General features: G+C 40.7%; 1 protein-coding gene across 4 annotated transcripts in view; it reads right to left on the bottom strand.

Moving 5' to 3' along the window:
- The window catches only part of CCDC150 (coiled-coil domain containing 150), an 86,122-nt gene extending 81,186 nt beyond the window's left edge, over positions 1-4,936 (bottom strand). For 2 of the 4 annotated variants that reach the window (XM_059878684.1, XM_059878691.1), the window contains exons 1-2: positions 2,776-4,470; positions 822-985 (exon numbers count right to left, since the gene is read on the bottom strand). In XM_059878684.1, coding sequence (XP_059734667.1) covers positions 822-985; positions 2,776-2,808 — 197 coding nt within the window. In that variant the 5' untranslated portion in view covers positions 2,809-4,470. Of the gene's footprint in view, positions 1-821; positions 986-2,775; positions 4,472-4,563 lie in introns of those variants that run through there. The other 2 variants (XM_024981182.2, XM_059878688.1) reach the window with 2 other exon arrangements.
- Positions 4,937-24,146: the final 19,210 nt, after the last annotated feature.

The following is a 24,146-nucleotide window of genomic DNA, read 5'->3' as shown; positions in this document are numbered from 1 at the left end:
ATCACACCAGTAAATTCAATATTGGCTGTGTAAGCACCCATATTCTTCAGGCCTTTAACAATCTAACTTTTAATGGGAATAACTTCTTCCATAGAACAAAGGAAAAACACAGTTCTTTTTTTGAGTACTTCGTACTCTTGCCTAGAAAATCCCACGGACTGAGGAGCCTGGTAGGCTGCAGTCCATGGGGTCACTAAAGAGTCAGACACGACTGAGCCACTTCACTTTCACTTTTCACTTTCATGCATTGGAAAAGGAAAGGGCAATCCACTCCAGTGTTCTTGCCTGGAGAGTCCCAGGGACGGGGGAGTCTGGTGGGCTGCCGTCTGTGGGGTCGCACAGAGTCGGACATAACTGAAGTGACTTAGCAGCAGCAGCATTCTAAACTATGAATTTCTTTTTTAAGACTTAAAACCTCTCTTTTAATTTATCATAAATCTGGAAAAAGAAAATATAGATCATATTAATGGCATGAATCAAGTGAGATGTTCATCTTAACTAATTTCAAAGTCTATTTTTACAAAAAGTATCAAATTTTTTTCTAATTATGTAAATAATTACATTTGTTTTTAATCAAGTATTGAATATAACACACTTATATAACACACTTTGAATACCTGTTTAGAAGTGGTAGTAGCTCTATTATAGGAGGACAACCCTTTATCTTGCAAATATTTTCTAATTAATATTCTATTCATAATGGTTATTTCTCAATTCTTTTCTAAATGCTTATTTCAACTGCCAAACCATCCATACTGTGACTCCTTATTATAACCAGTGAAGCAAAACTCAACCTACAGGGTTCATTTTTCATTTGCTACCTTTTGTCACCAAAGTCCAACATTATTAGGTCATCCCTCAGAGAACTGGTCTGTTCTTCAACTATTCTCATCCTTTGCTGAAGTACTGTGAATGTTTCAGAAGCTGTAGCATTGATGCGGGTTGGAGAGAGGACTGGTCTGGACATTGTAGTTTCCATATGCACCTGAGAATAAAGTTACAATATTAGTGTAGTTGATTATATTATCGTTCAAGATAGCAACTGCCCCTTCCTGTGGAGGATTGTATATCCCTGTCCTGTTTAGCTTGGAAATGGCCATGTATCCTGCTTTGGTCAATGAAATGTGGGTAGAAGCTTTAAGGAGCTCCCCCAAGTGGCTCTGCCATAAAGAATCCACCTGCAATGCAGAAGATGCACAGGAGATGAGGGTTTGATCCCTGGGTCAGGAAGATCCCTGGAGAAGGGCAGGCAAGCCACTCTAGTACTCTTGTCTAGAAAATCCCATAGACAGAGGAGCCTGTCGAGCTATGGTCCATGGAGTTACAAAGAGTCAGACACGACTAAAGCAACTGAACAGACACACATAGAAACTTTAAGAGCCAACTTGTCATCAGCTCTTTCTTTTCCCTTCTCTGTAAGATGAGCAACATCCCAGATATGGCCTTCTCCATAGGCTTAGATCCCAGAGTAAAGACGACGTGAGCAGAGCCGTGGCCCACGCATAGTGTGAGTGAGCAATAAACTTACGTTGTTATAAGCCACAGATTGTTGGGTAGTTTGCTACTGATCACAATCTATCCTGTCTGCTACTATTAGACATACACTAGGATCTATAACTTGGCTGAGGGAGTTATTACCTCTTTCATTACCAGCCATTTTCATTTTAACATGTTGCCATCCAAACTTTCTGATAAAAACAACTCTGCAGTACTTGGACCTCTGAGCTGCTGCTGCTGCTAAGTCGCTTCAGTCGTGTCCAACTCTGTGCGACCCCATAGACGGCAGCCCACCAGGCTCCCCCGTCCCTGGGATTCTCCAGGCAAGAACACTGGAGTGGGTTGCCATTGCCTTCTCCAATGCAGGAAAGTGAAAAGTGAAAGTGAAGTCGCTCAGTCGTGTCCGACTCTTAGCGACCCCATGGACTGCAGCCTACCAGGCTCCTCCGTCCATGGGATTTTCCAGGCATGAGCACTGGAGTGGGGTGTAATTGCCTTCTCCGGGACCTCTGAGCAGTTGCCATAAAATAGATTCATCAAATACCTTGAAGCAGTGACTTTTAAAAATAACTTGCAAACTAACTTCATAGCAAAGACTCTTCTAAAGCTACTGACATCAAATTACCAGACTCCTCCCTCAAGACCACACAAGAGTAATTGGGAGTAGTGACACTACTCGTTCAGGTATTAATTACAGAAGCAGAATTAACTTAAAAGCATTCTCACCACTGAATCACATTTCCAAAGTTCAATGACAAGATCAGTGGTAGAAACTTTAAGAACATTTTCCTGTAACTCCATCCTGTACAGACATTTCTACACTGAACAAACTGTAAACCTTAACCATCACTAGCAATACTGTACCTATGAGAATGTGCTCACAAAGGCCCCACTTGGGATATTATTAACACATCTTTCTCTCCAGCTTGGTGTGTAATCACATACTCTTTCTTCTCCTTACCTCCCAGGCAATGGAAGTGGGGACTACCTCAGGTTCAAGTCACTGAAGATGGTCCTCCGGAACCAATGAAGGAATTAAGTAAGTTTTAAAATTGATGGCAGGATTTAAGAACCATGGCGGGGGTGGGGGCGCACTGTGGAAAGGCTGAGCTTCTTGCCAACGTAATATTGTTATAGCCATTGAAGACATTTTTTCATCATGGAATTACCTTCTATCTTTCCCCTACAGGTCTCAGAGAAAGTCTTTTCTATTTCTTTTTACTTAAATAAAAGGAAAACACTTTATTGAGGAACGTTATTGTTTAGTTGCTAACTCACATCCAACTCTGTGACTCCCATGGACTGCAGCATGCCAGGCTCCTCTGTCCTTCATTATCTCCTGGTATTTGCTCAAATCATAGTTGACAAATATGAAATTGAATATATATAAAGTGTACATGTGATTTGATATACATATACTTTACAGAATGTTTACCAAAATCAAAATAATTACATCCACAAAATTAACAACCTCGTATAGTTAATGTAGCTAACTTTTTTGTTGTGGCAAGAATGCTTAAAGACCTTCTCACAGTAACTGTCAAGTATACAATCTCATTTTAACTATAGTCACCATGTTATACACTAGATCCTCTTATTTGAAAAGGTAACTTACAGAATGGGACAAAATATTTGCAAACCATATTAAAAGGCTAATATCCAAAGTATATAAAGAACACATACAGCAGAGTAGCCAAGAAACAATCCAATTAAAAAACGGGCAGAGGATCTGAAAAGACACTTTTCTATTGAAGGTTTACAGGTGGCCAACAGGTACATGAAATGATGCTCATCATCACTAATCATCAGGGACAACAAACTCACAAGATAGCAGCTCACGTCTGTTCAGTTCAGTCGCTCAGTCGTGTCTGACTCCTTGCGACCCCATGAATCAAAGCACGCCAGGCCCCCCTGTCCATCACCATCTCCCGGAGTTCACTCAAACTCACATCCATCGAGTCGGTGATGCCATCCAGCCAACTCATCCTCTGTCGTCCCCTTCTCCTCCTGCCCCCAATCCCTCCCAGCATCAGAGTCTTTTCCAATGAGTCAACTCACATCTGTTAGAATGGCTATTTTTTAAAAAACAAAAGACAACAAACATTGGCACAGATGTGAAGAAAAGGGAATTTTATGCACTGTTGGTGGGAATGTAAACTGGTACAGACATAATGGAAAACAGTATGGAGATTCCTCAAAAAATTAAAAATGAACTACCAGAAGATCCAGTAATCCTACTCTTGGGTAAATATCTGAAGGAAATAAAATTAGTATCTTAAAGAGGTATCTGCATTTCCATGTTCACTGTACCAGTATTTAGAACAGCCAAGATATGGAACAATTCATCAGTAGATGAATAAAGATGTGATTTATGATGTTATTCAGCTACATGAGAGGCCATCCTGCCATTTGCAGGATGAATCTGGAGGGCATGTGCTAAGTGAACTAAGCTGGACAGAGGAAAAGAAAAGTGTGTGATATCACTCATATATGGAATCCAAACACCAAACCAAAAAAAAAAAATCCAATTTCATAGAAACAGAATAGAATGGTGGTTGCCAGGGGCTAAGGGAAATGGAATGATGAAGGTCAAAGTGTACAAATTTTCTTTTTAGTCTTATTTTATGCTTCTGATCAAGATTTCACTCCTTTGTGCTCCTCTATAAAACATAATGCGTTTCTTACACACATAACCTTTCTGAATTCTTTAACAGACTTTCTGTTAACAATCAGCTTAAGGATATGGCATAAAGAAGCTTTTATGTTTTCAATGCATTCTTAAAGGGAAAGACAAAAGTACAGGCAGGTATCAGTGGAGTCTCTGGATACACAAAGATGTGAAGTGAGGTTCATTTACATTTCTGGGAAAAAGCCGTATTTCGAGATTCCTGCTCAGGTTACCACATGAGCAAGGACAGTGTTCCTCAGGTAATAGAAGAACCACAAGACAAACCCTAGGACTGGTTCTTCTGCCATGAACCTACGGCCAGGGTTGGGGGAACCACCAATAGTAGTGGGTGGGGAGAAAATGGAGGAGCAGCAACGAAAAACACAACACGGATTTACCCTTCAGTCCACGTTCTTTCGCCTGCTGTCTGGCTACTGCCAACACAGAATAAACCAGGCCAAGGGCTGTGAGAAAAAGTAAGAAAAGGGTGTTTAATCTGGTTTGCGATAGACAGCTGGCTCCTTTGTCCTCTCTCTCCAAAAGAAGTTGAAAAGTTCACATCTCCACCCTCCCTTATAGCTGGCACATCCATGTGACATATCCTGGCCAGTGAGGCTTTAGGCAGTTTTCAAGAAGCTTCTGGGAAGATGTTTTTTTCCTGATAAAAAGAACAGAAATGATGGCACCAGTCCTTTCCTCCTCCTGGGTGATGCCCAGAGCTCTGAAGGCTCTTAGAAAAGTCAGCCATGCAGTGCCTCACTGTTAAATATAAACAGAGTCAGGGATCACCTGCATCTTAGAACATGGAAAAGGCCACAGTAGCTCAGATTAACCTAACATTTAAAACTGCTGCTGCTGCTAAGTCGCTTCAGTCGTGTTCAACTGTGTGCAGGCCCATAGACGGCAGCCCATTAGGCTCCTCTGTCCCTGGGATTCTCCAGGCAAGAATACTGGAGTGGGTTCCCATTTCCTTCTCCAATGCATGAAAGTAAAAAGTGAAAGTGAAGTCGCTCAGTCATGTCTGACTCTTAGCGACCCCATGGACTGCAGCCTACCAGGCTCCTCCGTCCATGGGATTTTCCAGGCAAGAGTACTGGAGTGGGGTGCCATTGCCTTCTCCGGACATTTAAAACTAGTAACCTCCGAACTTTGCATATGTGAGAAAGATAAACTTTCGTTAGTCATTTTTTCCTGTTTCTTGTAACAATAGCATTCCTGGGATACAGAGTAGTCCCAGGTAATAGTTGGTAGAGAAATGAGGAGGAGGAGGAGATAAAGGAAATGACAAGCAGTGCCTGAGGTGGGAGGGAAGGGCAATTTTGGGGGCAACTTGTTATGCCGAGGGAGCTAGTTATAATAAAAAGGATTGTCTGATTAAAAGAAGTCAGACAGAAATACTAACACAAATATAAAAGTTCATTTTTGGAAAAAAAATACAGAAAATAAACTAGGAGTTCCTCATCTATTTTTAGTAGGATGTAGATTTCTACTTCAAATTTTTTCATGTAATTATTGAAATGTCATAGTTTTGCTGCTATTTCCTCAAGGTAGCCATAGTATGTACAAAACACATTAAAGTAATGCATTACATTACTTTACAGGGTGTGCATGCATTCAGCCAAAAAAACAAGATGAAAAACAACTCAAGTTGCTTCATTTGCTTAGGAAAGAGAAAAGTCTATATACATTTAGGTAAGAATTTGATTGGCATCATCGCTCACACCCAACTGAACCTGAACTATCCTGGAGTTTCTCAGGCTTCTGGAGAGAAAAAAGTACTCTTAAACAAAAAGGAAGAATAAACTTGGCCCCCAGCCTCTGAGGGACAGGAGGTTTATAGAAAACTCATCCTAATGAAGCAGAGATCAAGATGCCTGGGCCACCAACTGATGGTGTGCAGGGGATCTAGTTTTTTTGTGAAATATACTGCATTGTCCCCAAAATATTCTCTATCACTGAGGTTCAGGTCATTTAAGAGGTTGATTCAAAAACTAAACAAGCCAATTATCCCTTGGAGGATTTATTACAAACAGGTCTCAGGGTTAGCTGAAAATTCTTCTTCCCCATCCCCTCTCCACATGCAGAAACAAACAATGTTAAGGTCAGGAGAATCCTCAGAAACAAAGCAGCAATGATGGCCCAGTAGTAACAGCAAAGACAGCCTTAACATCCACCAAGAAGTCCCTGAGAGCCTATTAGAGTAAGAGTAAAGGAAGGACTTGAGATCAAGTGAATCTGTTGAGCTGAGGTTTAGAGTCAGGGGAGACTCTCACTTTCACTGCAGATACTCCTACCCCTGCCTGTCCTCCCTTATCAGGCGGGTCCAACCAAAGGCAACAGAAATACCATGCCCTCATACACAATCCACAGGCTACTTGGAGGCCAGTGGCCAGGACTTTATGACCTTATATTCAGTAGACTTGCAATTCTGTAAGTTATTAAGTTAAAATAGACTTTCAACTCTTTAACATAAGGGGATAGAAGCCATAACTTCTCTTACAAGAAAAGAGCTTTAATTGCTAATATTCTAACAAAGAGACTATATAGCTTGAACATATCTGTGCTATGCTATTTCTGAAAAGGAGTAAACATAATTGAATGCAGCCTTGATCCTAAGTCCTGAAGTCTTACAGGGAGCCGGCAGGAGGCACTCCGCTCGTGGCAAAGGTCACGAGGAAGGAGGCTTGACATAGGCAAAGGTGGGATCGAGCCTCAGGAGTCCCCCTGGAAATCCTCAAGCATCTACCCCCATAATCAGAGCCTGCCTACTTTACTACTTTGTGCTCTCACCTACACCTCTGACTTTACGGGGGGCTGTCCCCCACCACCTCTTTCGGATGAGTTAACTTAGAGCTCCAGTTAATAAAAACTCCTGGGCGTGATAAGAGTGTTTTAACCTACAAACTCCTCTGAAGGTTCTCTAGCCTGCCTGACAGGCTTGTCCGGCCACATGTGATTGCTCACAGCCTCCCAACCGTGAGAGGCACGAGATGCTTTAAACCTTCTAAAAACAGGTTCCTTAGAAAAGTTAGAAAACCATAAGTGTAAGTATAGTGGGCTGATTAGAAATTGTATTGGTGAAGGGTTTTTCATTTGTTGAGCCAATGTTTGTTGCTCCACATTCCCTGCCCTTACATACATTAATGAATATATAGAAGAAATAAGTATTAACCTTTGGTATTAATCACGTTAGACCTTAGGCTAAGTAAATTCTTTCCTTAATTAAAATTCACTATACCCTCACCCTATAGGAATGTAACTTTATTTGGGTGGCGTCTGTTTTATGAATAATCACCCCTGGAGAAATAAGTGTCCTGGTTGACTGACCGCTGTCACAAGGAGAGGGTCATAAATTGTCAGCAGGCCCCCTGGCCAGAAGATGATGTAACAACCCTAAGACCTCTGTATACATTTGTATGAAGCACCTGACTTTGATAAAAGTCAGGACTGCTGACCCCGAGTGACTTTTGCATAACATCTCAGTGTATAAAAGTAGACCATGGAAAATAAAGAATTGGGATCAGATTCTCGAAATATTGGTCTCCCCATGTCGCTCTCTCTCTCAAACTCTGGCTAAGTCTCCATCTGGAACACGGAACCCGCCATGCTTACTAATTATGCCTGGGCTTCTAAGATCCAACCGGGGAGGCCTCAGTGTCTCCTCTCCTTCGGGAGAACAGAAGGACGCCTGCGGCCTACGTAAGTAGTGCAAGTTTCTCGTCTTGAAGCTTCATTGGTTTCCCGCATAAACCGAGCTATTCAGCCTCTTTTCTCCACTGAATTTTCCTACTGAGCTATCCTCATTCTATTACTCTTTACATCTCTAATTAATATCTAATTGAAGCTATTGTATCCTGATCCTCGCCGACGCCGTCCCTACTTCGAACTCCCTGGATCAGCCAGGGCTGGACCCCGGCAAAGTGTGATAGCAACAATAATAAAAATACTAAGATATAAACTTTTATTTTTAAAAAAGTTAATTCACAATTACTTTCATAAATATGTCATTATCAAGTTAATACAGTTCTGTCCTTATGTTTAGGGAAAGTATTTTCAAAAAGCTCAGGTTACCTCACTGAAAGCATGGCTTGAATAAGACAAATGTCATTAGCAATATCTAGTAAGTCAGGTGATTCTGAAAAAGCAACATTTGCTTTTGCAGACATGAGCTCCATTCTTATACGTGGCAATAACTACAACTATATGCTGTTGGTTCCAAAAACAGGCCAGGGACTCAGTGTTGCTTATCACAATCACTAAAAAATAATTCGGTCAGTAATATTGTCTTCATTAACTCATATGTTTAACAAACATTTCCTGAATACCCACCACGAACCAGACACTGTTTTGACACCAAGGAATACAGCAATGATCTAGAGAGACAAACTCCTTGCTCTCCTGGAACTTATATTCCATTTGAAGAAATAAGTAAAATGTTTAGTTTGTTCATTTGTGGTAAGTACAATGATGAAAAAGCTGGAAAGAGGATGGGATGGAGGCTGTGGTACAGACTGTCGTTTTAAACAAAGTGATCAAAGAAAGCCTCGCTGAGATGTTATTTAAGGAAAGACCTGTAAAGGAGGTGCAGGAGTGAATGTGGCTATCTGGGGACAGAAAAGTCCAGAAAAAATGAATATAGTGCAAAGACCTTAAGTCAGAATGTCTGATGGGTCTGCAACAGTAAGGAGGTCAGTTTGACTGGGGAGGACCAAGTGAAGGACAGAATACTGGGAGATGAGGTGAGAGGGACTGTGTTACACAGTGACTTAGAGGCTATTGTAAAAGTCTGCCTTTATTCTCAGAGCACTCGGAGGTTTAGAATGGAGAAGTGCTGGGATCTAACTTAACTTTTAACTGGATCACTCTGCCTAGATGGTAGCCAAGACAACAGAAAGATGGCAGAAAGACAACAGAAGTAGGAAAACCCACTGAAAAGCAACTACAATAATCCAGGGGAGATGCCGAGGGCTAGACCAGGGTGCTAAACAACGGAACAGTAAGAAGTAAGAAGAGGTCGGTGTCCAGACATATTTTCAAGACAAGTTTGGCTTATAGATTAGATGGGAAAGGAAGCAGTGAAAGGAGGGTGTTGTCATTAATTGAGACAATGAAAGTCTATTAGGAAGAACAAGTTTCGGGGTAAAGATCAAGAGTTGTTTTGGAAATGTTAAATTTAAAACAGGAAAGATGCCCAATACATGCCTGAACTTGTAGATATGGAGTCAGCAGAGAAAGGTGGAATAGGAATATACATTTTGAAGTTGTCAATATAGACATGGCTTTTAAAGCCGTGGAGACTGGATAACAAGAGTACAGAAAAGATTCAAAGACCTAACCCTGGGCGCTCCAAGATGACTGTGAGACTTTCAAGTCTGATTAACTCGAGCTTCACCTAAGGTCAGATTCTTAACCACTTCTATCTCCAGAGCCGGACAGTACATGGGATATAGAGGATAGCAAATGGGGATAGTTGAGCAAAAAATTAAGTTGTTCCAACATAATTAGTAGCTAACAAGCAAGCGAAGGAAGATAACAGGTGGCAAAACTAAGAAATAATTAACGTCGAAATGGTTTTCCCAGGAACCTATAACGCCAACTTAACATGTAAAGAAAAGTTGTACTGGGGTTTATCGGCAGACCCTCTCTGGTGGCTATCCTTCCCTCGCTGGAGCCAGGTCAATGCAAACCTCGCTCCTAAACGGTTTTCAACCGAATCCAGTGCAGAAGTGCCATAAACCCCAGGGTCCTGAGGTCTAGAGGGCGAGACTAAACTCCGCCAGCGAGGAGAGAGGGCGGCAGGAGAGATGACGGGGGCCTTATCTGAGCCACCGACTCGCCTCCGCGGACCCCGCACCTCCCAGGGCCCCGCAGCCTCAGCCAACAGTCCTTCTGCCGCCCGCGGCTCTGTCCGGCAGCAGGCAGGTTGGTTTCCATGGAACTAAGACTCCACTTTATACCTACCCGCTCCCCGGCGCAGTAGCTCCCGTACGCAGGCGCACCCGTGGCAGGGCATGCCGGGAATCGCAGTTTTCCCGGCCCTACAGGGCCCTCCGCCCCGGGCGGGATCCAAGCCGGAATCCAGCGGCGCGCACGGAACGCACAGCCCCGTGACCCGGATGACGACAGGGCTCCATTGTGCTCGCGAGCCAGGCACGCCGGGATAGGTAGTTTCCGCCCACTCAGCTCCCGGAGGTCCTACGGCGGCAGCTTTGCAGAGTTAAGCTTTTCCTTCCCGTGAGCGTGTGCTTTTGGATTATTTGACACCCCACAGCAGACCAGAGTCCAAGAAAAGAAAATGTTTTTAGAAAGACGGAAAGTATCAAATTTTCCTGAATAGGAAAATAAGATTTTTTTAATGAATATAAAAAAATGGTAAAACCGAGCTCAAACATTTTTCCCAATAAAGACAAAAACAAAGTCTCTCTTCATCCTTGATCATGATGGCCAGACCGAGAGTAAAACCCCGGGGGGATCCGCTCTCTTGTCTTTGATCTCTTCAGCGTAATTTATCTCGTGCCTTGTGTACAGATTAGTAGGTATTTCTCAACGAGAGAGAGCGTTGAGAATAAAACTTCAGTCGTTTCTGAGTTTTAAGAGTGGGAATCCAAACTTAACAATGTCTTCTACAGTGAAAAGAAAATGCGCTTTTGCTTTAAGTAGCTGGGCAGAACACCTTTTACCAGCGCAAGGGCAATTAATCCATACTTCTAGTTTCCCTGGGGTTGCAGCTGAGAATTAACTTTCGCCGTCAAATGAATGCAGTCGGATCCGAGATGAGTCCTCATTTGCCTAGCGAGTGGCTGGCTGAACTGATCTCGCTGTTCTTAGATAGCTGAGCCCCGCGTGAGATGAATGTCCATCAAACCACAGCTGTAAGACATATTCATCAAACTGTAAACCCATCCGATGAAAGAGATGAGCACCTCATATATTATTCAAGTGAAGGGACCATATAAAGCTTTTAATATGAAAAGCGGGAGAGTATTTTAGAGCGTCAATACAGAGTCATTTTCTCTTACGTTTTCTCTTGCAGTGACCTCTGATTTATGCGTGGAAGTAAGGGGTATATGTATGCACAACACAGATAATCTGCACATTTCAGTGTAATGAGAATTTTCACCTTCTTGAATCTCCATATTAAGCAGTAGCGAGGGAGCCAAATTGTTTAAATTTAGTGTTTTTAATTTATTTCCCTCTGACTACCATCTGGCAAACCATATAAAAACTTGAGCAATTACAAAGTTAGAGAAAAGAATCTGAAGTCTTCAATAAACTAGTTCATCTGATAAGAGAACCAGTTTCTGGACACCTGAGAATTTGTTATATTAAAAGACTTTTTTTCCAAGTGCCTAAACCTATTGATTTTTTTTCCTGATTTCCCTCTTGATTTCAAATGATAAATACTGGGTTAGCCAAAAGGTTCATCTGGGTATTTTGTAACATCTTTTGGCCAACTCAATAGGTTTCATACTTGTTGGCCTCATTCAAAAAGTAAAGTCTTTTCAGCCATGGAAATCCTAGGGATTCCTTGAGGACCACTTTCTCTCTCATCACAGTACTATAATAGTGCTCTAACTGGGTTTACAATCATTCTTCCCAAAGCATCTTTCATATGATTACAAAAATTTTGAGAAAGTAACGTGATTGTCTTAGTCTTTTGCTTAAAAGCATTTAATAGCTCCCACTTAAACTTGTCGTTTTCCATTGAAAAGTATGAAGCCCAAACTGCTAAAAGCTTCAGGCTCATCCACAAGCCTCATATGCACCTGATTCCCTAATGGAACCTTGAATTCAAGCCTACAGGCATGTCTTTGCCCTTGCAGGGTCTGCTTGCTCTGCCAGGCATGCCCTCACTCTGGTGAACTCAAGGCAAATGTAAAGATTTACCTCTTTTGTAAAGGCATTCTATTCCCTCCCAAAGTATTTATTTCACAGCGTTATAATTGTCTGTGTGTCTTACCTCCCCTGGATTGGGCTGTAAGTTACTCAAGGGCAAGACCTTTGTTCTCCTCATTTTGATTTTTAAATTTTCAACAGTGAGCACAGTGCCTCACAGACAGTAGAAGCTTGGTACATCCTTGTTTAGTGAATGAATTAATGAATAAATTTTTAATGCTACTTCAGACAGAATGCTTCTACACGCTCCTGACTGTTTATATATTCTATTTGTAGGCCAGGAAAAGGCATCTGCTTTTTTCCTCACCTGGGAATGATTTCACATTCCAATTATGCAAAAGGCAGCAAAGTTATCTGCAACCACTTCCCCTTAGAGTTGGAAATGTACTCTGTGGACAAAGAAATGCAAACACATACACAAAATTAAAGTTTTCATATGTTGGTGGTACTATGGAGGAATGAAAATGGCAAATTCACTGATTCTTCACCTTCTGTGGTCAGTCTGATGAAGGATTGGCTTCAGGTTTATTAAAGATTAAAGAGCTTCCCAGGTGGCCCTAGTGGTGAAGAACTCGCCTGCCAGTGCAGGAGACATAAAAGATTTTCTCTGGGTCTGTAAGATCCCCTGGAGGAGGATATGGCAACCCACTCCAGTATTCTTGCCTGGAGAATCCCATGGATAGAGGAGCCTGGAGGGCTACAGCCCATAGGGTTGCAAAGAGTCAGACATGACTCACCCATAGAGATTAAAATGTGGAGGATTCTCTGACTTTTTAATGAACTGGTGATCAGCCCAGAGTTGAATATATAAATCTGTTAGTTGAATCAATTTAGGGTAGCAGTGCCTCTTACAAGGTCTCTGTCACCTAGCTTTAACAACTAAATTGTGGGGTCAAGTAGATTTTCACATTGTTGTTGATCCAGTTTAAGAATAAAGTCAAGGTTATGGGGATGTTGCTGGAGCTCTATTTTACATTTCCTAAAATAAGAGTTCTCTTGGTATTAATGCTGCTGCTAAGTCACTTTAGTCGTGTCCGACTCTGTGCGACCCCATAAACGACAGCCCACGAGGCTCCCCCGTCCCTGGGATTCTCCAGGCAAGAACACTGGAGTGGGTTGCCATTTCCTTCTCCAATGCATGAAAGTGAAAAGTGAAAGTGAAGTCGCTCAGTCGTGTCCGACTCTTCGAGACCCCATGGACTGCAGCCTACCAGGCTCCTCCATCCATGGGATTTTCCAGGCAAAAGTACTGGAGTGGGGTGCCATTGCCTTCTCCATTGGTATTAACAGGATGACATAATCAACAGACGGAAGAAACATGGGTGTTTTTGAAGTTGACTTAAATCAGCTGCCAGTTATTTCTGAAATTTTCCAATTGAATCAAAATAACAGTATGATCTATTGAATATCTTTTGAATTGGATGTTTTAAATACAGTCATCCCTCCTCATCTGCAGGGTATTGTTCCCAGGAGTCCCCCACCCCCAGGATATCAAAATCCAAGGATGCTCACGTCCCTTATATTAAATAGAATAATATTTGCATATAAACTATGCACATCCTCCCTATACTTTAAATCATCTCTAGATTACTTGTAATACCTAAAATAGTGTAAAGGTTATGTAAATAGTTGCTCTCTGCAGCAAATTCAAGTTTTACTTTTTGTAACTTACAGGAATTTTTTTTTTTCCCCAAAAAAACCTTTTATCTGAGGTTGGTTGAATCTGCTGATGTGGAACTCATGGATATGTAAGGCTCACATGTATGTTGCCTCACATGATCCTAACTGTAAGTTTAAGATGTAGTAGTTATATTCCCATTTTACTGATAAGGCAATTGAGATTTGAGGAAGTGAGATTGCCTAGAGCCATACAGACAGTGACAGAATGGTTATTTGGGCTTGGATCTATCTGGTTTCAAAGCCCATGCTTTTCAATTTGATTCCATCTCTGACTCATTTTCTACTCCATTCTGACAATAGTAGATCAAGACAGAGATTTCAACATCTAACTATGAGATGAGATATACATGAGTTAACTCCACACAATGGGATACCACACATTTATTAAAAAATGAGGAAATAGAGGTGATGGTATATGTTTACCCGTTTTCTCTATGTTTAAAATTTTATTGATAATAAAAAAACTGGAAAAGAAAATATATATGTACTTACAAGGAAAGTCTCCAAGGTACACATTCAGTGAAAAAAACAAGGTGTTATGGGATAACAGAGGGGATAAAAATTTTATATATGTGTAAATAAGTACTGAGAGAATACATAAGGAATCCATAAAAGTGACTAAAATTTTTCATCCCAACCAAGATAATTTTTACAAAATTTGTATTATCAGGTAACTTTAGATTCACAGAAGAGTTGCAAAAACAGTATGTAGAGCTCCTATATACCCTTCACCCAGCTTCCACTACTATTAATATCTTATGTGATCATGGCACAATGATCAAAACTGAGAAATTAATACCAGTATAATACAATTAACCAAACAACAAACTTCATCTGGATTTCATCAAACATGAGTTTGCCCACAAATGTCTTTTTCTCTGTGTCAGGATATAATCCAGGATCCTATTCTGTGTTTACTTGTCCTGTCTCTTTCCTTGATCTTTGCCTTTCCTGACCTTGGGGTCTTGAAGACTACTTGGTCAGTTATTTTGTAAAATGTCCCTCAGTTTGGGTTTGTCATGATTTTTCATGGCTAGATTGAGGTTATGCAGTTTGGAAAGAATACCACAGAAGTGATACTGTATACTTCTTGATGCCTCATATTTGGAGATATATGATACATCTGTCTTATTACTGTTGTTCATCACTTTCTTAAGGTGAAGTCAGTTAGATTTCTCCACTAATCTTCCTGTGTTCCTCTCTGTAACTAATAAGGATTTGCGGAGAGATACTTTGAGGCTATGCAAATGTCCTGTTTCTTCTCAAACTTTCACCCACTGAATTGAACTGATTTAGCTTTTATGCTGTCTTAATGGTAGCTTTCTTTTTCCTCATTTCTTATTTGGAATTCTTGTGTAGAGAAGAGTTCTATGTTTTCTGCCATTTATTTATTTATTCAGTTATTTATATCAGTATGAGCTTATGGATATTTATTTTATTCTTTGGGTTATAATTCAGTACTGTGGGGGTGGGGTGCCTATGTATGCCATGCTCAGTCATGTTGGACACTTTACGACCCCTTTGACTGCAGCTTGCCAGGTTCCTCTCTCCATGGAATATTTCAAATAAGAATACTGGAGTGGGTTGCCATTTCCTACTTCCAGTGATCTTCCCAACTCAGGGATCGAACCCACATTTCTTGCATCTCCTATATTGGCAGGCAGATTCTTTACCACTGAGCCACCTGGGAAACCCTATAATTCAATACTATCATACTTTTTGCCTTTTCATACTGTTCATGGGGTTCTCAAGGCAAGAATACTGAAGTGGTTTGCCATTCCCTTCACCAGTGGACCACGTTTTGTCAGAACTCTCCACCATGACCTATCCGTCTTGGGTGGCCCTACACTGCATGGCTTATAGTTTCACTGAGTTAGACAAGGCTGTGTTCCATGTGATCAGTTTGATTAGTTTTCTGTGGTTGTGGTTTTCATTCTGTATGCCCTCTGATGGATAAGAATAAGAGGCTTGTGGAAGTTTCCTGATGGGAGGGACTGCCTGTGGGGGAAAATGGTTCTGATGGGTGGGGCCATGCTCAGTAAATCCTTAATCCAATTTTCTGTTGATGGGCGGGGCTCTGGTTCCTCCCTATTGTTTGACCTGAGACCAAACTATGGTGGAGGTAATGAAGATAATGGCAACCTCCTTCAAAAGTTCCCATGCACACAGTGCCACACTCAGTGCCTCCGACCCTGCAGCAGGCCACTGCAAGCCCACACCTCTGCCGGAGACTCTTGGACACTCACAGGCAAGTCTGGGCCTGTGGGGTCACTGCTCCTTTCTCTTGGGTCCTGGTGCACACAAGGTTTTGTTCATGTTCTCCAAGAGTCTGTTTCCCCAGTCCTGTGTAAGTTCTGTAGTCAAATGCCACTGGCCTCCAAAGTCAAATTCCCTAGGGATTCTCAGTCCCTTTGCCAGATCCCCAGGTTGGGAAATCTGTTGTGGGTCCTAGAACTTTCTTAACAGTGCAAGAATTTCTTTGCTATAATTGTTCTGCAGTTTATGGGTCGTCTGCTTGGTGGCTCTATGGTGAGGTTAATGGCAGCTGCACCCAGAGCCCCTGCCCCTGTAGCAGGCCACTGCAGGAGACTCAAACACAGGTCTGGCTCAGTCTCTGGGTCCTGGTGCACTCAAGGTTTTGTTTGAGCCCTCCAAGCATCTCTCATACATATAGGATTTGATTCTAAACATGATTTTGCCCCTCCTACTGTCTTGCTGGGGTTTCTCCTTTGTCCTCAGACATGGAGTATCTTTCTTTGGTGGGATCCAGTATTCTCCCCCATGAATACTATGAAAAGGCAAAAAGATAGGACACTGAAAGATGAACTCCCCAGGTCAGTAGGTGCCCAATATGCTACTGGAAATCAGTGGAGAAATAACTCCAGAAAGAAGAGGCAGAGCCAAAGCGAAAACAACGCCCAGTTGCGGATGTGACTGGCTATGGAAACAAAGTCCAATGCTGTAAAGAGCAATGTTGCATAGGGACCTGGAATGTGAGATCCATGAATCAAGGTAAACTGGAAGTGGTCAAACAGGAGATTGCAAGAGTGAACACCGACATTTTAGGAATCAGTGAACTAAAATGGACCCAAATGGCCAAATTTAATTCAGATGACCATTATATCTACTACTGTGGACAAGAATCACTTAGAAGAAATGAAGTATCCCTCATAGTCAACAGGAGAATCTGAAATGTAATATTTGGGTACAATCTCAAAAATGACAGAGTGATCTCTGTTTGTTCCCAAAGCAAATCATTCAATATCACAGTAATCCAAGTCTATGCCCCAACCAGTAATGCTGAAGAAGCTGAAGTTAAATGTTTCTATGAGGACCTACAAGACCTTCTAGAACTAGCACCCAAATAAGATGTCCTTTTCATCATAGGGGACTGGAATGCAAAAGTAGAAAGTTAAAAGATACCTGGAGTAACGGGCAAGTTTGGGCTTGGAGTACAAAATGAAGCAGGGAAAAGGCTAACAGAGTTTTGCCAAGAGAACTCACTGGTCATAGCAAACACCCTCTTCCAACAACACAAGAGAAGACTCTACACATAGGGAAAAGGCTAACAGATTTGCCAAGTGAACTCACTGGTCATAGCAAACACCCTCTTCCAACAACACAAGAGAAGACTCTACACATGGACATCACTAGAGAGTCAATACCAAAATCAGACTGATTTTATTCTTTTCAGTCAAAGATGGAGAAGTTCTATGCAGTCAGCAAAAACAAGACCAGGAGCTGACTGTGGGTCAGATCATGAACTCCTTATTGCCAAATTCAGAATTAAATTGAAAAAAGTGGGGAAAACCACAAGACCATTCAGGTATGACCTAAATCAAATCCCTTACAACTATACAGTGGAAGTGACAAATAGATTCAAGGGATTAGATCTGATAGAATGCCTGAAGAACTATGGATGGAGGTTAGTGACATTGTACAGGAGACATTGATCAAGACCATCCCCAAGGGAAAAAAAAAATGCAAAAAGGAAAAATGGTTGTCTGAGGAGGCCTTACAATAGCTGAGAAAAGACGAGAAGTTAAAGGTAAAGGAGAACAGGAAAGATATAAGCATCTAAGTGCAGAGTTCCAAAGAATATCAAGGAGAGATAAGAAAGCCTTCCTAGGTGATCAATGCAAAAAAATAGAGGAAAACAATAGAATGGGAATACTAGATATCTCTTAAAAAAATTAGAGATACCAAGGGAACATTTCATGCAAACATAGGCACAATAAAGGACAGAAATGGCATGGACCAAACAGAAGCAAAAAATACTAAGAAGAGGTGGCAAGAATACACAGAAGAACTATACAAAAAAGATCTTCATGATCCAGATAACCACAGTGGTGTGATCACTCACCTAGAGCCAGACATCCTGGAATGCAAAGTCTAGTGGGCCTTAGGAAGCATCATTACAAACAAAGTTAGTGAAGGTGATGGGATTCCAGTTGAGCTATTTCAAATCCTAAAAGATGATGCTGTGAAAATGCTGCACTCAATATGCCAGAAAATTTGGAAAACTCAGCAGTGGCCACAGGACTGGAAAAGGTCAGTTTTCATTCCAATCCCAAAGAAGGGCAATGCCAAAGAATGCTCAAGCTACTGCACAATTGCACTCATTTCACACGCTAGCAAAGTAATGCTCAAAATTCTCCAAGCCAGGCATCAACAGTATGTGTACCATGAACTTCCAGATGTTCAAGATGGATTTAGAAAAGGCAGAGGAACAAGAAATCAAATTGCCAACATCCGTTGAATCATCGAAAAAGCAAGAGTTGAAGAAAAACATATACTCCTTAATTGACTACACCAAAGCCTTGACTGTGTGGATCACAACAAACTGTGGAAAATTCTTCAAGAGATGGGAACACCAGAACACCTTATCTGCCTCCTGAAAAATCTGTATGCAAGTCAAGAGGCAACAGTTAGAACTGGACATGGAACAACAGACTGGCTCCAAATGGGAACAGAGTACATCAAGGCTGAATATTGTTACCTTGCTTATTTAACTTATATGCAGAGTACATCATGCAAAATCCCAGGCTGGATGAAGCATAAGTGGGAATCAAGACTGCCGGGAGAAGTATCAATAATCTCAGATACACAGATGACACCACACTTATGGTAGAAAGTGAGGAGGAACTAAAGCTCCTCTTGATGAAAGTGAAAGAGGAGAGTGAAAAAGCTGGCTTAAAACTTAACATTCAAAAAGCTAAGATCATGGCATCCAGTCCCATCATTGCAGGGCAAGTAGAAGGGGAAACAATGACAGACTTTATTTTCTTGGGCTCCAAAATCACTGTAGGTGGTGACCACAGCCATGAAATTAAAAGATGTTTGCTCCTTGGGAGAAAAGCTATGACCAGCCTAGACGGCATATGAAAAAGCAGAGACATTACTTTGCAGACAAAAATCCATGTAGTCAAAGCTATGGTTTCTCCAGTAGTCATACATGGATGTGAGAGTTGGACCATAAAGAAAGCTGAGTGCTGAAGAACTGTGAGTTGAGTGAGGTGAGTACTTTTGGACTGTGATGTGGAAGAAGACTTTTGAGAGTCCCTTGGACTGCAAGGAGATCACACCCGTCAGTCCTAAAGGAAGTCAATCCTGAATATTCATTTGAGGACTGATGCTGAAGATGAAACTCCAATACTTTGGCCACCTGATGCAAAGAAGTGACTCATTGGAAAAGACCCTGATGCTGGGAAAGATTGAAGGCAGGAGGAGAAGGGAACAACAGAGGATGAGATGGTTGGATGGCATCACTGACTCAATGGACACAAGTTTGAGCAAGCTTCGGAAGTTGGTGATGGACATGGAGGCCTGCTGCAGTCCATGGTGTTGCAAAGAGTTGGACACGACTGAGCGACTGAACTAAACTAAACTAAACTAAATTAAATCATTCTTTTATTGCTGAAATTGTTCCAGCTTTGGTCATTCAGAGACCATTAAGGAGATTCTGTGTCTTTCCTTTTTTTCTTCCTAAGCAATTTTCTACTGTCTATCATTGCAAAATTTCCAGGCTCATCTTGTATTTTCATGGCTCATCTCTGGATTCAATCACTTCAGCAAGGAGCCTACTTTCTTTCTTTTTTTAAATTAAAGAATGGTATTTAAAATCTGAATGCTGGCTATCACTGCCTCTAGTTCCTCTCCGAAGGTAGAAATAGATAATATACGTATAGATACCACCCCATGAATATATTAATCATTTAGTTCAGTCACTCAGTCATGTCGGACTCTTTGCGACCCCATCAATTGCAGCACACCAGGCCTCCCTGTCCATCACCATCTCCTGGAGTTCACTCAAACTCATGTCCATCTAGTCGGTGATGTCATCCAGCCATCTCTTCCTCTGTCGTCCCCTTCTCCTCCTGCCCTCAATCCCTCCCAGCATCAGAGTCTTTTCCAATGAGTCAACTCTTGGCATGAGGTGGCCAAAGTATTGGAGTTTCAGCTTTAGCATCATTCCTTCCAAAGAACACTGATCTCCTTTAGAATGGACTGGTTGGATCTCCTTGCAGTTCAAGGGACTCTCAAGAGTCTTCTCCAACACCACAGTTCAAAAGCATCAATTCTTCGGCACTCAGCTTTCTTCACAGTCCAACTCTCACATCCATACATGACCAGTGGAAAAACCATAGCCTTGACTAGACGGACCTTTGTTGGCAAAGTAATGTCTCTGCTTTTGAATATGCTATCTAGGTTGGTCATAACTTTCCTTTCAAGGAGTAAGCGTCTTTTAATTTCATGGAAGCAATCACCATCTGCAGTTATTTTGGAGCCCAAAAAAATAAAGTCTGACATTGTTTCCACTGTTTCCCCATCTATTTGCCATGAAGTGATGGGACCAGATGCCATGATCTTTGTTTTCTGAATGTTGAGGTTTTAGCCAGCTTTTTCATTCTCCTCTTTCACTTTCATCAAGAGGCTTTCTAGTTCCTCTTCACTTTCTGCCATAAGGGTGGTGTCATCTGCATACCTATCTATATTTCTGTGTCTACTTGTGTATATATATGTGTGTGTGTGTGTCTGTATGTAATATGTTGTTATTCTTTAGTTGTTAAGTCATGTCTGACTCTTTGCAACCCCATGGACTGTAGTCTTCCAGGCTCCTCTGTCCATGGGATTTCCCAGGCAAGAATTGCCATTTCCTTCTCCAGGGCATCTTCCTAACCCAGGTATCGAACCTGAGTCTCCTTCATTCTTTACCACTGAACCACCAGGGAAGCCCATATATATATTTTACATGTATATAACTGCATGGATATATAAATAGAACATGAGTTCATAGTGATATTGCCACTCAAATCCAGCACCACAATTTATTATAACTTTTGACACTTTCTTTTAACTTCTTTCTGTGACTGTAAAAAACCTGGCTCTCATTTTCTACAATTTATCTACTTGTTTGTTCAACCCTAGTACACATGTAAAGCAGTTTTAAAAATTGCAAATCCAAACCAGATAAGAAACATATTTAAAGTTAGAGCATGTTGCTTGGGCACAGTTCTTTTTGCCTTTAGCCTTATACTGAAAGTGAAAGTGAAGTATCTCAGTCGTGTCAGACTCTTTGCAACCCCGTGGACTGTAGCCTACCAGGCTCTTCCCTCTATGGGATTCTCCAGGCTAGAATACTGGAGTGGGTTGCCATTTCCTTCTTCAGGGGATCTTCCCAACCCAGGGATCGAACTCTGGTCTCCCGCATTGCGGGCAGACACTTTAACCTCTAAGCCACCAGGGAAAGCCTTGGTAGCCTTATACTACCAAGTCCAAATACCACTTTCCAGAGTCAACCCTTTCTTCTCCACCTGCTTCAGGATGGCTATTTGATGTATTTGTAATATAGTTAGATGTATGTGTCCCAGTCTGCATTCCAACTTGTGTTCTATCCAAATCCATGTTATTTTATTTAATTTACATATGGTAAAATGTACTGTTTGTGGTGTACAGTTCAAAGAATTTTGACAGAGTCTTCTCTCTCCCACCACAGTTGTATACAGAAATATCCTCACCCTCAAATTTCTATCATGCTGCTCCTTTATAGTGAATCCCTTCCCCCACCTCCCAGCCTCTGGCAACCACTGACATGTTTTCCATATCCATAAATTTTCTTTTTCAAAATGCCATATTAATGGAGTCATACCCTTTTGGATCTGACGGATTTTATTTAGCAAATGCGTTTAAGATTTATCCACGGATATTATTGCATGAATCAATAATTAATTTTTGTAGCTGACCAGTGTTCCACTGAGTGTGTATATTACAGTTTGCTGATTCATTCACTGGTTGAAGGCCATCTCAGTTATTTCCAGTTGGCCGGGAGGAGGGTTGTTAATAAAGCAGCTATAAATATTTGCATAGAAGTTTTTGTGTAAAAATAATTTTTTTATTTCTCTTGGATAAATACATAAAATTGGGATTGCTGGATTATATAGTAGCTATATGTTTACATTTGGGAGAAGCTGCCAAATTGCTTTTGATAGTGGCTCCACCATCTTAAATATGCATCCACAGTGTATGGCATTCCCAGTTGCTTCTCATCCTTATCCATGCTTGATAGTATCAGAATTTTTTTCTCCCCTTTGACCATTCTAGTAGGTGTTTAGTGATATTTTGGGGCTTAATTCACAACTCCTCAGTGACTAGGGATGTTGAACATATTTTCATATACTTATTTGACATGAATGTATCTTTTATAATAATGAGTCTGTTTATACCTACTGCCCATTTAAAAAATGGAATGGGTTTTTCACGTCTCCTTATGTCTCTTGCACTAGCAAGTGGATTCTTTACCACTAGCGCCACCTGGGAAGCCTCCCCCCCAAAATAAAACAAACAAACAAACAAAAATTAAAATGAAGTGGATTTTTTTCTCTGATGATTTTTTTTTTAGCTACACATCAAATGTGATTTAACAACATTTTCTCCTTGTCTGTCGCTTTCTTTTCATTCTCTGAATGGTGTTTTGCAGAGCAAAAGTTCTTACTTTTAATAGAATTCAACTTAATCAGGGTTTTTTTTTTTTTTTTTCTGTTATGGATTATGCTTTAAGTGTCATTCAGAAAAATTTCTTGCTTAACTTTGGATCATGCAGACTTTTTTCTTATTATTTCTTCTAGAAGTTGTGTCATGCTATGTTTTACCTTTAGATCTATGATCTATTTAGACCTTTAAAATAACAAGGTGTGAGATATAGATTCTGGGGTTTTACGTATTTTGTTTTGCTTATTCTAACACTGTGCTTGGAAAGATTATCCATCCTTTCTTCTAGTGCTACACTGTTTTTGACCAGTGTGGTTTATAGTATTTCTTGAAATCAGGAAGTATAGTCCTCCAACTTTGTTCTAATTTTTCAAATATTTTGGCTACTCTAATTCTTTTGCCTTTCTGTAGAAACTTAAAAATCAACACGTTGATACCTACAGAAAGTTCTGCTAAGATTTTGACTGGGAATACACTGAATATTTATATCAAATTGGAGAGAATTTAGTATTAACATTATTGAGTGTAATGAGTGAGTGAATGTAATGACTGAGTGAGTTCAATCCATGAACATTATATATCTCTCTACTTATTTAGGTCTTATTTGTGCTTGTGCTTAGTCGCTCAGTTGTGTCCGACTCTTTGCAACCCCATGGACTGTAGCCTGCCAAGCACTTCTGTCCATGGGGATTCTCCAGGTAGGAATACCGGAGTGGGTTGCCATTTCCTTACTCAGCATTTTATAATTTTCAGCATGTAGATCTTATACATAGTATGTTATGTTTATATCTATGTTTTCATTTTTGGTGCTATTATAAATAATATTGTATTTTAAAATTATAAATCAAAGTCAATTTATAGAAATGTAATTGATTTTTGTATTTTGATCTCTTATCTTGTGACTTTGCTAAATTCACTTAGTAGTTTTAGGGACTTTTGGGAGCATATTTCTTGGGATTTTCCATATACAGAATCCTGTCATCTGCAAATAGAGTACTTTCCCCCCTTATAATCTGAAATTATTTTTCTCACCTTATTATAATGGTTAGGACATTCACTGTGATGTTGAGTAGGGGTAGTAAAATGAGATTATCTTTGCCTTGTTCCCATTATGTTCAATATTAGTTTTGGGTTTCTTTGTAGTTGTCCTTTATCAGGTTAAGGAGTTTTTCTTCCATTTCTAGTTTGTTGAGAGGTTTTGACTTTGAAGAGATGTTTAATTACGTCAAATGCTATTGAGATAATCACGATTTTTTTCCTTCTTTAGTCTGGTACTCTGGTGAATTATATTGGTTTTTCAAAAGTTGAATCAACCTTGAATTCCTAGGATAAGCCCAACTTGGTCATTCTGTATTATCCTTTTTATGTATGCCTAGATTAGATTTGCTGGAGAAGGAAATGGCAACTCACTCCAGCG

The sequence above is a fragment of the Bos taurus genome, chromosome 2, assembly GCF_002263795.3.
Source record: "Bos taurus isolate L1 Dominette 01449 registration number 42190680 breed Hereford chromosome 2, ARS-UCD2.0, whole genome shotgun sequence".
In the NCBI taxonomy this organism is placed as follows: domain Eukaryota; kingdom Metazoa; phylum Chordata; class Mammalia; order Artiodactyla; family Bovidae; genus Bos; species Bos taurus.
The sequence above is the reverse complement of the archived record's forward strand: the minus strand, read 5'-3'. Positions and strand labels throughout refer to the sequence as shown.